This window comes from Trachypithecus francoisi, unplaced genomic scaffold (assembly GCF_009764315.1).
Source record: "Trachypithecus francoisi isolate TF-2019V2 unplaced genomic scaffold, Tfra_2.0 Lachesis_group12, whole genome shotgun sequence".
NCBI lineage: Eukaryota > Metazoa > Chordata > Mammalia > Primates > Cercopithecidae > Trachypithecus > Trachypithecus francoisi.
Window position 1 is genome coordinate 108,013,524 of NW_022681457.1, and position 17,205 is coordinate 108,030,728.

The 17,205-nt window shown below is 54.3% G+C and overlaps 1 protein-coding gene across 1 annotated transcript in view; it reads right to left on the reverse strand.

Annotated features, from left to right (window-relative positions):
• CROCC (ciliary rootlet coiled-coil, rootletin) overlaps positions 1–17,205 on the reverse strand; it is a 57,492-nt gene that overhangs the window by 2,830 nt on the left and 37,457 nt on the right. Inside the window, 9 exon segments of the mRNA XM_033228886.1 lie at positions 58–258; positions 581–730; positions 1,169–1,393; positions 2,092–2,307; positions 4,842–5,005; positions 5,294–5,414; positions 5,521–5,690; positions 12,616–12,988; positions 15,297–15,464. Coding sequence (XP_033084777.1) covers positions 58–258; positions 581–730; positions 1,169–1,393; positions 2,092–2,307; positions 4,842–5,005; positions 5,294–5,414; positions 5,521–5,690; positions 12,616–12,988; positions 15,297–15,464 — 1,788 coding nt within the window.

The window sequence follows — 17,205 nt, forward strand, 5'->3', positions numbered from 1 at the left end:
GATCCACCACAGCTAGGCCCCAGGGGAAGTGAGGGGAGAGCCCAGGGAGCAGCCTACCTTGTCCAGCGTTCTCCTGAGGGCTACACGGTCCTTCTCCAGCCGCAGGGCTGAGCGCTTCACCTCCCGCTTCTCGGCTTCCAGCTGAGCCAGGGCGCGCTGCAGGCTGCCCAGGCGCTCCTGCAGCAGCCGCCGCTCATCTTGCAGCTTCTGGACCATGTGCAGGGCTGCAGCCTCACCGTCCTGCCGCTGCCGCAGCACCTGCAACAGAAGCCAGGCAGGCCCTGAATCCCTCTGGGCCTAAGCGTACTTATCTGAAGTTTGGGGATAATGAGGCTGGCCCACTCACAGAGCAGGTGATGGTGAGGCCCACATCAGAGAATTGTCACCTGAAGCCAAACCTTTCTCTCAGACTCTCAGTTTCTCCATCTGTATAACAGAACTATGCTCTGAACGAACCATGTTTCCTTACTGGAGGTTGCACCAGGGTTTGGGATGAGGTTGAGATGGGTGGGAACGTCCCCCCCGCCCATCCCAGGGCCTCACAGTCTTGGGGACAGAGGAGGCACACCCTAGCCCTCACCTCCCGTAGCTGTTGTAGCTGGCCCTCGGCCTCCACCCGCTGCAGCTCCAGGTCAGCCACCTCGCCTCGCAACGTCTGCACCTGCTCGCCCAGAGAGCTGCTTTGCTTCCGTGCCTCAGATAACGCCTGCCGGGCAGCATCCAGCCGTTCCTGGGGGACAGGGGCTGATGGTGCCAGGCTGGCCTGGGAGCCCTGAGGAGTCCTCTCTATTCTGTACCTCCGGATAGGTCCACAACCCATAAAACAGGCAGTCATCTCACCTGGAGGGTAGGGTGCACACCAGACCCATCCACGGCCTATCCACTGACCTGCGTAAGGTAGGACCCACTCAGACCCCAACTCTCCCCAATAAACCCTGCACCTGGGTCCCCCCAAGTCTAGTAGTCTTGTCTTCTTACGGGACATACCCAGAGCCTCTTCTCATTGGCTGATGGTCTACTGGGCCCACGCCCTCCCTTTAAGCCTGCTCTCATTGGCTCCAACTGACTGCCCCATTGGCTGGCTCTTTACCGGGGCCCCCCTCCAGGCCTGCTCTTACCAGCTGACTCTCTCACTGGACCCACCCCAGCCAGACCCTGGGCCCGAGACCTGGAGCACTTGGCGGTCATGTTCACAGGCGGTCAGAGCCTTCTGTAGATGCAGGTTCTTGTCCTGGGTGCTGTTGAGGCTGGCACTGCTCTGGGCTAGGGCCTCTGTCAGGCCCCGCACCTTGTCCCGCAGGGCCCCCTCGCTTTCCTCCACCTTGGCCAGGGCCCCGTTCAGCCGCTCCACGGTCAGCTGCAGGGTCCCTGCCTTCACCTCGCTGTCTGCCACCTGGCAGGAGGACAGCCAGAACAATCAGGGGGCTGTTCCCATCTGGCCTCTACACCTCTGCTCCTACTGTGACCTCCACCTGGCATGCCGAATCCACTCCCTTCCCACTTCTCTCTGGGCCTCCATCATCGAGACCCTCTGTTCCTAAGAACTCCCGCTGGCTCAGCCTACTGCAACCTGGGCCCCACGTCACTGCTGGCTAACTACTCGTGCCCAGAGTGCCATCAACCTAGTTGTCTCAGACTCACTGGTCTCCTCCCTGTCCTCATTCCCCTCTCCTCTCTGCCATGGAAGAGACAGGGTAACCACCACAACACTAAAATTTTCTATTTTTGACTTTGGTGGGTGTTCAGGCAAGGCTAGCCAAATTATTTAACATTCCAGTTAGAGCTGAGCTTCCTAGCAGTTAAGGCAAAAAGGGAAATGAGTGAAACCTACATCTCTAACTTATCCCAGATGACTCCTATGCATGCAGATTCTGTCATCAAATAGCCCTGAATTCTAATTTTGGCTCTGCCTCTTACTAGCTGTGGGATCTTGGACAATGACATCACCTCTCAGCCTCTATTTTTCCATCTGTGAAATGGGGATGTTGGTAATACTTGCCTCACAGGGTTGTGGAGGGACTGCGTAGTGCCTACAAAGCTCTTGGCACAGGGCATGTGAATGTTGTGGCCGTGATTTGGAGAGGGGCCCACCTGTCTCTGCAGGGAGTCCACCCGATCCTGGAGGGCCTGGGCTTGGGCCTCACGGTCACTCAGGCCCAGGCGGCTGCGCTGCAGCTCCCCCTCAAGCGAGCGCCGCTGCAGCTCCAGCTTGACGGTGCGGCTCTCAGAGGCGTCCAGGACCTCCTTCAGGCGCCGCTTGTCGCCCTCCAGCTTTGTCTCATTGGCCTTCATCTTGCTGATCTTCTCCTGCAGGTGGCGCGGGGCTCAGGCCCAGACATCCAGTGCACCCCACAGCCCTCCCGCACACGCCCTGGGGCCCATAGGGGAAGAGTGGGGAGCAGCCTCGAAGGGTGACCTGTGTGACCTGGGGCCAGCCTGGGACCCTCTGGGGACCTCGGTCTCTCCACGTGTTCCCAGGATGAGTGGACGTGAAGATCCCAGAGCCCACCTTTCCAGTTTTAGCCCAGGCCAATGGGCTGTGGAACCCAGGACTGCCCCTTCCCGCTGTCTGGCCCCATTTCATATCTGCACAGTGGGGATACTGGATTGGTCCCAGGGTACCACAACCTGGGTGCTCACAGAAGCCCTGAGGAAGGGGCTGTAGAAATGCAGATTCCAAGGCCCTGCCCCACTGACTCACGTGCAAACTGAGCTGAGCCTGACAGTTCTGAGGGGGCCCTGCTGTTCTAGGGTTTCAGGTTGTGATTCCCCCTCCCCTGCCCAGGGTCAGCCAGTGAAGAAGGCCTGGGGAGTGGGGATGGGACAGGAAGGCAGACTAGGGGTCCTCCAATCCCTGGTTCTATCCTAGAGACAGGGTGGATCAACAGGGGGTGTTATTAGAGCCTCCCCAGCCCCCATCCTGAGCCTGGCCCCTCTGCCACCCTGCCCACAGCCCCAGCCCTGCCCTGTCTGGGGCCCCCACTCTGGCTCCCGCCCAGCTTTGTTCCTGGCCTCCTCCCGCAGCCCCTGCGGCTGGGCCCACGGCCAGGGCTGAAGCCGCAGACACAACAATCCAGCTAAGCTCGGCCCCAGGCCAGAGGCAGGGGGTTGAGTGGGGGGCAGTAACAGAGGGACAGGCTGGGGAGGGCGGAGAGGAACTGTGGCTGCACTGTCACCACCAGGGCCTAAGTTTCCTGCCCCAGACAGGCGGACACACACACTGGCACCCGCAGCTGTCCCCCAAACACACATAAAAACCCCAGAACTACAGAGACATAAAACAGAGGCTCCCTGAGTACCACCTGTGATAAGAGCCTATGTGTATCACCCTGTGAGGTAATCACTGCTCCTCCTTTTACAGATGAGGAAAACGAAAACCAGGGAGATGACAGCTCAAAGCCCAAGCTCTCTTTCTTTCCTTTCTTTCTTTTTTTTTTTTCTTTTTTGACAGTGTCTTGCTCAGTCGCCCAGGCTGGAATGCAGTGGCCCGATCTCGGCTCACTGCAAGCTCCGCCTCCCAGGTTCACGCCATTCTCCTGCCTCAGCCTCCTGAGTAGCTGGGACTACAGGCGCCCACCACTGCGCCTGGCTAATTTTTTTGTATTTTTAGTAGAGGCAGAGTTTCACCATACTGGCCAGGATGGTCTCGATCTCCTGGTGTCAGGTGATCCGCCCGTCTCAGCCTCCCAAAGTCCAAAGTGCTGGGATTACAGGCGTGCGTGAGCCACCACGCCCAGCCTTGCTCGCTTTCTTTCTTTCTTTTTTTAATTTTTCTGAGACAGGGTCTCACTCTGCCTTGCTAGAGTGCAGTGGCATGATCACAGCTCATTGTAGCCTCGACTTCCTGGGCTCCAAGTGATCCTCCCACCTCAGCCTCCCGAGTAGCCAGGACTACAGGCCCACACCACCATGCCCAGCTACTTTTTGTTTTTTTTTTTTTTTTTTTTTTTTGAGACGGAGTCTCGCTCTGTCGCCCGGACTGGAGTACAGTGGCCGGATCTCAGCTCACCGCAAGCTCCGCCTCCTGGGTTTACACCATTCTCCTGCCTCAGCCTCCCGAGTAGCTGGGACTACAGGCGCCCGCCACTTCGCCCGGCTAGTTTTTGTATTTTTAGTAGAGATGGGGTTTCACCATGTTAGCCAGGATGGTCTCGATCTCCTGACCTCGTGATCCGCCCGTCTCGGCCTCCCAAAGTGCTGGGATTACAGGTTTGAGCCACCGCGCCCGGCCTTTTTTTTTTTTTTTTTTTTTTTGAGACGGAGTCTTGCTCTGTCACCCAGGCTGGAGTGCAGTGGCCGGATCTCAGCTCACTGCAAGCTCCGCCTCCCGGGTTCACGCCATTCTCCCGCCTCAGCCTCCCGAGTAGCTGGGACTACAGGTGCCCGCCACCTCGTCCGGCTAGTTTTTTGTATTTTTAGTAGAGACGGGGTTTCACCGTGTTAGCCAGGATGGTCTTGATCTCCTGACCTCGTGATCCACCCGTCTCGGCCTCCCAAAGTGCTGGGATTACAGGCTTGAGCCACCGCGCCCGGCCTTTTTTGTATTTTTTATAGAGATGGGGTTTCACCATGTTGCCCAGGCTGGTCTCTGAACTCCTGGGGTCACGGGATCCACCCACCTCGACCTCCCAAAGTGCTAGGATTACAGGCATGAGCTATTGCACCTTGACCAAGCTCTTTTTTCTACAGCTAGTGACCACAAGTGATTCAGAGGCTGGCCACCTCAGTGGGTTGCAGAGAGACTCAGGCAGACAGACACAGGTAGACACACGTAAGAGTCAGACAACCACTCGGGTACACAGATTCCCTGTCGCCCCCGCTGGCCCTCAGCTCGTGCCCACCTGGCTGGCCCGGAGCTCGCTCTCAGTGGCCTGCAGGCTCCTCTCCAGTGTGGCTACCTGGTCCAGCGTGGCCCGGCGCTCCCGCTCACTGCGCCGCACACTCTCCTCCTGCAGCGCCAGCTCCGCCTGGACCCCGCTCAGTCGCCCATCCACGCTGCGCCGGGCTGCAGCCACCCCCCACCCCATCAGGCATGGCCAAGCACAGCCCCGAGACCCAAACCAGGTCACAAAATGTCCAGCCTGCACTCCACCCAGTGCAGGGCCAGCCTGTCTGCACCCTTCATAGTGTGCAGGTCTACACACAGGTGAGGCTATCCAAGGAGGGTCCTCTTGGAGACAGCCCCGAGTCAGGTCATGGGGGCCACAGCAGGGTCAGAGGCCAATCCCCCGGCTTCTGCCTCAACTGCCCAAAACACAGGAGAGAGACCAGGGACCCCGAGGATCAGACTCACCTTCCTCACTCTCAGCCACCACCTTCTGCAGCTGCCTGGCCCTCAAGGTTGCATGGTCTCTCTCAGCCTCCATCTCAGCCAGCTGGCGACTCAGGGCACTGGTCTGGGTCCGAAGATCATCCTGCAGCCCCAACATGGGGGAACGAAGGAAGACCCCTGCTCTGACACCCTGCAACCCCTCCAGGGCCCTGCAGGTTCCCTATCCAGCCACGCATGCCCAGGCTTACCCGTTCTCTCTGGGCACTGCGCAGCTCCTGCAGAAATTCCCGGAGGGCCCCGCGCACGGCCTCCGGGTCCAGGTCTGGAGGAGCTGGGGAGGTGGCAGGTCCTGGAGATGGTGGCTGGGACCCAGGGCTGCATTCTAAGGTGCTGGGGCTGCTGAGCCCGTCCCCACTTCCTAGAAGAGAACACTTGCTCAGTGATGCAGGAGCCACGGGCCTCCCACGCATCTCACTCACTGTCATCCCTGCCTTTCCCAACAGCCCTCAGAATCAAGCCCAACTTCTCTGCTATAGCTTAGGGGCCTTCTTGCCCATCCCAGCTGAAACCCTCTCACCGTTTACAAACTGGCCACCCTGCATCCCCCATGTTCTAGAACATTCTTTGTCCCAGCCCTAGGGCCTCTGTACATGCTGCTCCCCCTCTCCCCATGGTGTCTCTTTGCCTGGCCCGTCCTTTAGGGCCGCCCCCTCCCTCAGAGGCCTCTCTGGCCCCAGGCTGGATTACAGTGAGCTCATCCCATCCTCAGGGGGGTCTGATGTCTGCCACCCCACCCAGACCATGAGCACCACGAGGGCTGGGCCTTGTCTCTTCCATCCACCACTGTTCCCAGGGCCCAGTGCAAGGGTGGCTGCTGCATAACCTCAACGTCTCTCCATACTGAGTGCTTACTGTGCTAGGCACTTCATCTTCACAACAACTTCCTGACAGGTAAGGAACAATTTACCCTCTTCCCAGGCAAGGCTGGCACAGAGCAGTTAAGTGATTTGCTTGTTCTCTTGACTGGGTGTGGTGGCTCACGCCTGTAATCCCAGCACTGTGGGGTCCGAGGCAGGCGGATCACTTGAGGTCAGTTCAAGACCAGCCTGGCCAACACGGTAAAACCCCATCTCTACAGAAAATACAAAAATTGGCCAGGCGCGGTGTCTCACGCCTATAATCCCAGCACTCTGGAGGCCAAGGCGGGCGGATCACCTGAGGTCAGGAGTTTGAGACCAGCCTGGCCAACATAGTGAAATCCCATCTCTACTAAAAATACAAAAATTAGCTGGGCGTGGTGGCGGGCGCCGATAATCCCAGCTACTCTAGAGGCTGAGGTTGGAGAATTGCTTAAACCCGGGAAGCGGAGCTTGCAGTGAGCCGAGATGGAACTGCTGCACTCCAGCCTGGATGACAGACCAAGACTCTGTCTCAAAAAAAAAAAAAAAAAGAAAAGAAACAAAAGACTGGGAGCGGTGGCTCACGCCTGTAATCCCAGAACTTTGGGAGGCCGAGGTGGGCAGATCACGAGGTCAGCAGTTCGAGACCAGCCTAGCCAACATGGTGAAACCCCATCTCTACTAAAAATACAAAAATTAGGTGTGGTAGTGGGAGCCTGTAATCCCAGCTACTCAGGAGGCTGAGGCAGGAAAATTGCTTGAACTGGGACCCAGGAGGCAGAGGTTGCAGTGAGCCGAGACTGCACCATTGCACTCCAGCCGGGGCGACAGAGCGAGACTCCGTCAAAATAAGAAAAGAAGAGGAGAGGAGAGGAGGGGAGAGGAGGGGAGGGGAGGTGAGAGGAGAGGAGAGGAAGGGAGAAGAGGAAAAGAAAAGAGAGAGAAAAAGAGAGAGAGGAAGACAGGAGAAGAGAGGTGAAGAGAGGGGAAGAGAAGAGAAGAGAAGAGAAGAGAAGAGAGAGAAGAGAAGAGAAGAGAAGAGAAGAGAAGAGAAAAGAAGAGAAGAAAATAGAAAAATAAGCATGGTGGCCCACGCTTATAGTCCCAGCTACCTGGAGGGCTGAGGTACGGAGGCTGAGGCAAGAAAATAGCTTGAACCCCGGAGACAGAGCTTGCAGTGAGCTGAGACTGTGCCACTGCACTCCAGCCTGGGCGACAGAGCGAGACTACGTCTCAAAAAAAAAAAAAAAAAGGGGGTGAAGCCGGGGGCAGTGGCTCACGCCTGTAATCCCAATACTCTGGGAGGCCAAGGCAGGTGGATCACCTGAGGTCAGGAGTTCAAGACCAGCCTGGCAAACCTGGTGAAACCCCATCTCTACTAAAAACACAAAAAATTAACTAGGCGCAGTGGTGCACGCCTGTAGTCCCAGCTACTCAGGAGGCTGAGGCAGAAGAATTGCTTGAACCCGGCAGGCGGAGGTTGCAGTGAGCCGAGATCGCACCATTGCACTGAAGCACAGGCAACAGAGTGAGACTTGGGCTCAAAAAAAAAAAAAAAAAGTGATTTGGTTGTTCTCAACACTGGGAAGTTTCAGGGCTGAGGTGGGAATCCAGGCAGCCCCACTCCCTGGCAGAAAATTGTGCACTCTGCTTGGAGTGATGGCCGGGGGAGGTGGAGGGGGTAGGGCGGGTGGAACCAGGGCACCACCTGGAGGCTGGCACTGGAACTGCAGGACACAGGTCCTGCCATGAGCATCCTGCCTAGGCGGCGGAGGGACACCGAAACTTCCCCGCAGCCACGAACTTGGTCACCACCCAAAAGGCCTCGCTCAGAGGTTCCCAAAGAAGCAGGCCTACCCCTGGTGGACCAGCTCTAGAAGGTCCCATCATCATCTCGTGAGACTTATTCACTATCATGAGAATGGCATGGGAAAAAAAAAAAAAAGAAGGTCCCATCGTCTCGGGGTAAAAGTCCTCGTAGAGGCCTACAATGTCTATTGGAGCAAACCCTTCGTCCCCAACCCTCACTCCCCTGCTTGATGCTCTGGGACTGATGGTCCCTGCTGTCCACAGGACAGGGGCACCTCCACTCAGGACCTCCTTCCCTCAGCTGCTCGCTCACGTTCTCCCCTTACCCATCACCTCCTCAGTAAGGCGCCTGCTGCCCCCGCATGAACTACCCCAGCCCTTCCCTTGGCTTTGTCCTTTTTTTTTTTTTTTTTCTGAGATGGAGTCTCGCTCTGTTGCCCAGGCAGGAGTGCAGTGGCGCGATCTCGACTCACTGCAACCTCCCCCTCCCGGGTTCATGGGATTCTCCTGCCTCAGCCTGCCGAGTAGCTGGGACTACAGGTGCCTGCCACCACGCACGGCTAATTTTTGTATTTTTAGTGGACACAGGGTTTCACCATGTTAGCCAGAATGGTCTTGATCTCCTGACCTTGTGATCTGCCCACCTCGGTCTCCCAAAGTGCTGGGATTACAGGTGTGAGCCACCGTGCCTGGTCTCCTAATTTTTTTATTGTGGCAAAACATATATAACATAAAGTGTCCCAGTTTCACCACCTTTTTTTTTTTTTGAGACAGGGTCTTGCTGTGTTGCCCAGGCTGGAGCACAGTGGCATTATCACAGCTCACTGCAGCCTCGAATTCAAGGGCTCAAAAGATCCTCCCACCTGTGCCTCCCAAGTAGCTAGGACTACAGGCATGCGCCACCATGCCTGGCTAACTTTTGTTGTTGTTTTTGTTTTATAGAGATGGGGTTTTCCCATGTTCCCCAGGCTGGTCTCAAACTCCCAGACTCAAGCGATCCACCTACGTCAGCCCCCCAAAGTACTGGGATTAACAGGCGTGAGCCACCGCACCCAGCCCATTTTCACTTTTTTTTTTTTTTTTTTTTTGAGACAGAGTTTCACTCTTGTTGCCCAGGCTGGAGTGCAATGGCACAATCTCGGCTCACTGCAACCTTCACCTCCTGGGTTCAAGCGATTCTCCTGCCTCAGCCTTCTGAGTAGCTGGGATTACAGGCATGTGCCACCATGCCCAGCTAATTTTGTAATTTTAGTAGAGACGGGGGTTTCTCCATGTTGGTCAGGCTGGTCTCAAACTCCCAACCTCAGGTGATCTGCCCACCTCGACCTCCCAAAGTGTTGGGATTACAGGCGTGAGCCACCATGACCGGCCTTTTTTTTGTTTTGTTTTGTTTGTTTTTTGAGACGGAGTTTCGCTCTTGTTGCCCAGTCTAGAGTGCAATGGCGTGATCTCGGCTCACCACAACCTCCACCTCCTGGGTTCAAGAGATTCTCCTAGGCCGGGCACAGTGGCTCACGCCTGTGATCCCAGCACTTTGGGAGGCTGAGGCAGGCAGATCACAAGATCAGAAGATCAAGACCACGGTGAAACCCCGTCTCTACTAAAAATACAAAAAAAATTAGCCAGGCGCGGTGGCGGGCTCCTGTAGTACCAGCTACTCAGGAGGCTGAGGCAGGAGAATGGCGTGAACCCGGGAGGCGGAGCTTGCAGTGAGCTGAGATCTGGCCACTGCACTCCAGCCTGGGCGACAGAGTGAGACTCCCTCTCAAAAAAAAAAAAAAACCAAAAAAAAAACAACAACAAAAAAGAGATTCTCCTGCCTCAGCCTCCCGAGTACTGGGATTACAGACAGGTGTCTGCCACCACACTCGACTAATTTTTTGTATTTTTAGTATAGACAAGGTTTCACCATGTTGGCTAGGCTGGTCTTGAACTCCTGGCCTCGAGTGATCCACCCGCCCTGGCCTCCCAAAGTGCTAGGATTACAAGCATAAGCCAACATGCCACGCCATTTTCACCATTTTAAAGTGTACAACTGAGTGGCATGAATTACATTCACATGTTGTGCAGCCATCACCATCATCTGTTCTCAGATCATCCCGACTGGAGGTCAGGAGTTTGAGAGCAGCCTGTCCAACATGGTGAAACCCCATCTCTACTAAAAAAAAAAAAAAAATATATATATATATATATATGCATATGCACATACATATATATACACACACATACATATACATACATACATTTTATATATATATATAGTACTTGCACATATGTAATATGTAAGTACTATGCCATTTCATATCAAAGACTTGAGCATCCACCAATTTTGGTATCCAGTGGAGTCTTAGAGCCCATGCCCCTCAGATATCAAGGGATACTGCATATTACATATGTGCATCCTGCCATATACTCCCATACACTTTCAATCATCTCTAGGTTACTTATGATACCAAATACAGCTAAGTGGAAATAGTTGTTATACTGTATTGTTTTTAGTTATTCTTTTTTTTTGAGATGGAGTCTTGCTCTGTTGCCCAGGTTGGAGTGCAGTAGCATGATCTCATCTCACTGCAACCTCTGCCTCCCAGGTTCAAGTGATTCTCCTGCCTCAGCCTCCTGAGTAGCTGGGAGACTACAGGCACGTGCCGTCACGCCTGGCTACTTTTTGTATTTTTAGTAGAGATAGGGTTTCACCATGTCGGCCAGGCTGGTCTTGAACTCCTGATCTTAGATCTGCCCTCCTCATCCTCCCAAAGTGCTGGGATTACGGACGTTACTGTGCCCAGCACACCCTGGCAAACTAGGACAGCCCCAAACAAAAACTTTAACTACTAAATAAAGCAGTAACCCCCAAATCCCCCACTTTCCTCAGCCCTTAGTAACCTCTAATCTGCTTTCTGCCTCTACGAATTTGTTTATTCTAGATATTTCATATAAGTGGAATCATACTGTATTTGTCCTTTGGTGACATGGATTTCACTTGGCGTAATGTTGTCAAGGTTTATTTGTGTTGTGGCATGTATCAGAATGTCATTCCTTTTGAAGGCTGGATAATATTCCATTGTAGGGCCATGCCATATATGGTTTATGCATTCATCTGTAGATGAACATTTGGGCTGTTTCCTTTGACTATTGTGAACAATGCTGGAATAAGCATTGGTGCTCAAATATCTGTTCATGTACCTGTTTCCAATTCTTTTGGGTATATAGCTAGGAGTGGAATTGCTGGGTCTACAGTAATTTTTTTTTTTTTTTTTTTTTTTTTTTTTTGAGACGGAGTCTCGCTCTGCCGCCCAGGCTGGAGTGCAGTGGCCGGGTCTCAGCTCACTGCAAGCTCCGCCTCCTGGGTTTACGCCATTCTCCTGTCTCAGCCTCCCAAGCAGCTGGGACTACAGGCGCCCGCCACGTCGCCCGGCTAGTTTTTTGTATTTTTTTTTTTTTAGTAGAGACGGGGTTTCACCATGTTAGCCAGGATGGTCTCGATCTCCTGACCTCGTGATCCACCCGTCTCGGCCTCCCAAAGTGCTGGGATTACAGGCTTGAGCCACCGCGCCCGGCCTACAGTAATTCTATATTCAGTGTTCTGAGGCGCTGCCAAACTATTTTCCATGGTGACTGCAGCATTTTACAATCCCACCAGCAATATCCCTTGCCTGGTTTTTCCTTTGGAAGGATTTCCTGGAAGGGGTCAGGCCTGGTGGTGTATACATCTGAGGGAGATATTGGGGTTACAGGTGTGGTGTGGAGCTGAGGAAGACAGGCTGAAGAAAATGGGATGTTGCTGGAGAGAGGGCAGGGGTCAACGAAGAGGATGGAGGTTCAGAAAATCAAAAAAGGAGTCAAGAGCATTAAGAGCCCTCCATCCCCTCATCCAGGAAAGGTGCAGTGGCTCATGCCTGTAATCCCAGCAGGAGGATCCCTTGAGTCCAGGAGTTCAAGACCAGCCTGGGCAATATGGTGAAACCCCATCTCTACTAAAAACACAAAAATTAAGCAGACATCGTAGTGCACACCTGTAGTCTCAGCTACTTAGGAGGTTGTGGTGGGAGGATAACTTCAGCCCAGGAGGCAGAGGTTGCAGTGAGCCAAGATCACACTACTGCACTTCAACTGGGGTGACAGAGTGAGATCCTGTCTCAAAAACTGAAAAAAAAGAACCACCCCACCTCCCCCCAAAAATAAGTGGCCCAGACTGGGTGCCATGGCTTGTGCCTGTAATCCCAACACTGAGAGGCCTAGACAAGAGGATCGCTTGAAGCCAGGAGTTCAAGACCAGCCTGGGCAACATAGTGAGACCCCCGTCTCCACAAAAACTACAAAAATTAGCTGGGTGTGGTGGCACACCTGTAGTCCCAGCTACTCAGGAGGCTGAGGAGGGAGGACCACTTGAGCCCGGGAAATAGAGTGAGGCCTTGTCTAAAAAAAAAAGAATCGCCCTTGAGAAGCACGGATCAGTGAAGGGAGGGGCCTTGGTGAGGGGGCGGGGCTAAGAAGCGAGCCCCAGTGGAGGGGTGTGGTGGACTCCTTGGAAAAAAAAAAAAAAAAAAAAAAAAAACCTGCTGTGGGGGGGCGGGGCCTCAATGCGGCCCGCCCACCTTCCCCCTTCCCTGCAGCGCGCGGCGCTGCCCTTACCTCCTGCGGGTACGTCCCGGGCAGGAGAGCCGGGCACCGGCCGCGGGGCTGGGCTGGGCGCGCGACCGAGGCCAAGGCCCCGGCGCAGAGCCGAGCGCAGGCCACCCAGCTGGGCCTCCGCCGCGCGCCGCTGCGCCTCCACGCGGGCCAGCTCGGCTTCCAGGCCTTGTGCCCGGCCCTCGGCTGCGCTCAGCCGCAGGCCCAGCTCTGCAACCTCGGCCCGCGTCGCCTCCAGCTTCAGCTCTAGGCCGCGGGCGTGGTCCAGCTGCTGCTTTTCAGTGCCACGCGCCTCCTCCAGGGAGCCCAGCAGGCTTCGCTCGCGGGTCCGGAACTCGCCTTCTTGTTCCTGCAGCTTCCGCTGGGCTACCTGGAGCTGGAGTGATGCCAGGAGGTGGGGGTCGGCAAGGCCTCCCCCAACCCGGTGCCCCACCCCTAAGGCCCGGACTGGAGCCCACCATCCCTGGCTGTGTGCTCAGCACAACCCTTTATCCTTTAGTGCTCGCCACTCAAGCAGGAGATGCAAATACATCCCCATGGGATGAAATACTATAATTTGTTTATTAATCTCTTTATTCTTTATACAAGCCTTGTAATGCCCATAGTTTATTAGTAATAACAGCTAGCATTTGAATACATAGGGCTTATCAGTGCCAGCCACCAAGTAACTTTCCAAAAAATATTAACTCTAATTACTACTCTATGAATTGATCTCACTTTACAGAAGATGAAACAAGCACAGAGATGCTAAGTAACTTGTCCAAGGCCACAGAGTTAGTAAACTGCCAGAGCTGGGATTCAAAGCCAGGCATTCTAGCTCCAAAGGCTGTTTTTTTAATTGTTGTTTTTGTGGGTTTTTTGTTTGTTTGTTTTTGGAGACAGAGTCTAGTTCTGTCACCCAGGCTGGAGTGCAGTGGCGCCATCTCAGCTCGCTGTAAACTGCCTCCTGAATTCAAGTGATCCTCCCACCTCAGCCTCCGAGTAGCTGGGATTACAGGTGAGCACCACCATGCCCAGCTAATTTCTGTATTTTTAGTAGAGACGGGGTTTCACCATGTTAGCCAGACTGGTCTCGAAATCCTGGCCTCAAGTGATCCACCAGCTTCAGCCTCCCAAAGTGCTGGGATTACAGGTGTGAGCCACTGCTCCCAGCTGTTTTTGTTTCTGTTTTTAAAACTTTTTTAATAGCTTGACAGCAGCTTATTAATCACATGTACTCACAGCCCTAGGGGGTGGGGGAAGGCAGGGAGGCACACCACACAGGGTCACACAGGGGCTGCAGGCTGGGAACACAGTGAACAGCCAGGAAGGTTAAGTGCCCACTGGTTCCAGAGGGAGGTGTGTCCAGAGGCTGTTCCCTTAACCACTAGGCTACATTGCCCCTCCTTGCCCATAATGTATCAATCAATCTGCATTAAAAAATCATTTACCGATGGGATGCAGGGTCACACAGACACAAAGCCACCCCTGCCATTTAGAGAGTCAACCTCTCACAGTCACCAATTTCACTGGAAACCCCATCTACTGAGCAGCTGGGTGCCAGGACCTGTGCCAGGGCCCTTCATACATGCCCAGCTGTGCTAGTCCATCTCTTATGAGCACTCTGAGGCATAGAGATGAAGTGACTTGCTCCGGGCCATACAACAGATTCACAGCGATGAGACAGCCAGAAAAGGTAGAGCAGGAAGAGTGTGGGCTTTGGAGTCAGACAGACCTAGGTGGCTGTGTGACCTTGGGTAGATCCCTCGACCTCTCTGAGGGTTCTGTAAAATGGGGCTAATGGTAGGACGGGCGTGATGGCTCACACCTGTAATCCCAGCACTTTGGGAGGCCGAGGCAGGTGGATCACCCGAGGACCAGAGTTTGAGATGAGCCTGACCAACATGGTGAAATTCTGTCTCTACTAAAAATACAAAAAAATTAGCTGGGCATAGTGGTGAGCACCTGTAATCCCAGCTACTCGGGAGGCTGAGGCAGGAGAATCACTTGAACCCAAGAGGCAGAGGTTGCAGTGAGCCAAGATCGCGCCAGTGCACTCCAGCCTGGGTGACAGAGTGAGACTCCTTTTCTTTTCTTTTTTTTTTTTTTTTTTTGAGACAGAGTCTCGCTCTGTCGCCCAGGCTGGAGTGCAGTGGCCGGATCTCAGCTCACTGCAAGCTCCACCTCCCGGGTTCCCGCTATTCTCCGGCCTCAGCCTCCCGAGTAGCTGGGACTACAGACGCCCATCACCACGCCCGGCTAGTTTTTGTATTTTTTTTTTAGTAGAGACGGGGTTTCACCGTGTTAGCCAGGATGGTCTCGATCTCCTGACCTCGTGATCCGCCCGTCTCGGCCTCCCAAAGTGCTGGGATTACAGGCTTGAGCCACCGCGCCCGGCCAAGACTCCTTTTCAAAAAAAAAAGTAAAAATAAAAATGGGGCCAACGGTACCTATCCCGTGGGGCTGCCGGTAGAGTCAAACAAGGTCGTATTTACAGGGCCTCTCCCTGCCCATTTTGTGGCGGCATACAGTAGACCCACTGTTCTTTGGGCTGTTCTTATTATAACTTGGGAAAGTTCTCAAGGAGTGGGGGAAGGAACGAGCCCTAGGGAGTGGCCTTTCAGAATGGTCCCAGCATTGGGGTGCCTACCTGCTTCCTGCTGGAGGGAGGAAAGATGCACCAGCCCACCCGCCTGCTCAGTTACCTCCTGCCGCATCACCTCCAGGCTGGCCTCGCCCTTCAGCAGCCTCTGCCGGAGGCCCAGGGTCTCCCGCCGGCTCTCCTTCTCTGCCCGCTCGCCCAGCGCCAGGCGGCCCTGCAGCTCCGCCAGCTCCCGGCCCAGTCTGGTGTTCTCACTGTCCAGCATCTTCATCTGTGAGAGAGCAGGAACGCCAGGGAGGTCAGCTCTGCCCCGTGCCCTCCCAGTCCTGGCCCAAGGCCACTTAGGACCTACTGCTCTAGGGACACCTATATCAAATACCACCCCATATCCACTGGGAGCCAGCCCCTAGATAACCACACTGAGCTCAGGCGATGCTAGGCACTTGAGCATCAGTGGCCTGTTTACCATTTAATCAGTGGGTCAAAACTACCTTTCATGAGGGGATTGGTATAGTAGAAGGAAGGCTCAGCCCTTAGCAGACCAGGAGTTCACAGGCAGGAACCATAGCTCCCTGGGTTATTTTTCATTTCTACAGTGGTGATGAACATGTTTGAAGTGCTCACCATGTGTCCAGTCCTGTTCTAAGCACTTCAGTTACATTAACTCATTTAATCATCGTACAGTGCTGTATGAGGGAGGTAGAAATATTATCCCTATTTAACAGATGAGAAAACTGAGCCTCAGAGTGTCAGAGTAACCTGCCCAAACTCACAGAGCCCACACACACCAGACTGGGATTCGATCTGAGACAACTGTAACGTTCTAAGCCCCCATTTCCCCACAGGGGCAGGTGGGGGTACTGCCTACCCACCCCATGTGCTACAGCAGGGGTAACAGGAGATGCCGTAGCATGAAACATGCCCAGCAAAAGCTGGCATGCAAACGCCAGCTCCTTTCAGGGAGTCTTGTGGTTTCTCAGGAAGGGACCTGGGTGAAGGGGGCTATGGTATCTCTGGGCTATCAGAGTATCAGAGTATCTCTGGCTATCTGGTTGTGATATCTCTTTTTTCGTAACTAAAAACAAATTTTTTTTTTTCTTTTTTTGAGATGGAGTCTCGCTCAGTCGCCCAGGCTGGAGTGCAGTGGCGCGATCTCGGCTCACTGGAAGCTCCGCCTCCCGGGTTCATGCCATTCTCCTGCCTCAGTCTCCTGAGTAGCTGGGACTACAGGTGCCCGCCACCATGCCTGGCTAATTTTTTTTTTTTTTTTTTTTTTTGAGACAGAGTCTCGCTCTGTCGCCCGGGCTGGAGTGCAGTGGCCGGATCTCAACTCACTGCAAGCTCCGCCTCCCGGGTTTACGCCATTCTCCTGCCTCAGCCTCCCGAGTAGCTGGGACTACAGGCGCCCATCACCTCGCCCGGCTAGTTTTTTTTTTGTATTTTTTAGTAGGGACGGGGTTTCACAGTGTTAGCCAGGATGGTCTCGATCTCCTGACCTCGTGACCCGCCCGTCTCGGCCTCCCAAAGTGCTGGGATTACAGGCTTGAGCCACCGTGCCCGGTCCTTGAGCCACCGCGCCCAGCCTATTTTTTTGTATTTTTAGTAGAGACGGGGTTTCACCGTATTGGCCAGGATGGTCTTGATCTCCTGATGTTAGGTGATCCGCCTGTCTCAGCCTCCTAAAGTGCTGGGATTACAGGCGTGAGCCATAAAGTTTCTAAAAAAAAATTTGGGGAGGCCAGGCGCGTGGCTCACACCTGTAATCCCAGTAATAATTGGTGGCCAGGTGCGGTGGCTCACGCCTGTAATCCCAGCACTTTGGGAGGCAGAGGACAGTGGATTGCTTGAGCCCAGGAATTCGAGACCAGCCTGGCCAACACGGTGAAACCTCGTCTCTGCTAAAAATAAAAAAAAAAAATTAGCCAGGCGTGGTGGCGGGCATCCATAATCCCAGCTACTCGGGAGGCTGAGGCAGGAGAATTACTTGAACCTGGGAGGTGGAGGTTGCAGTG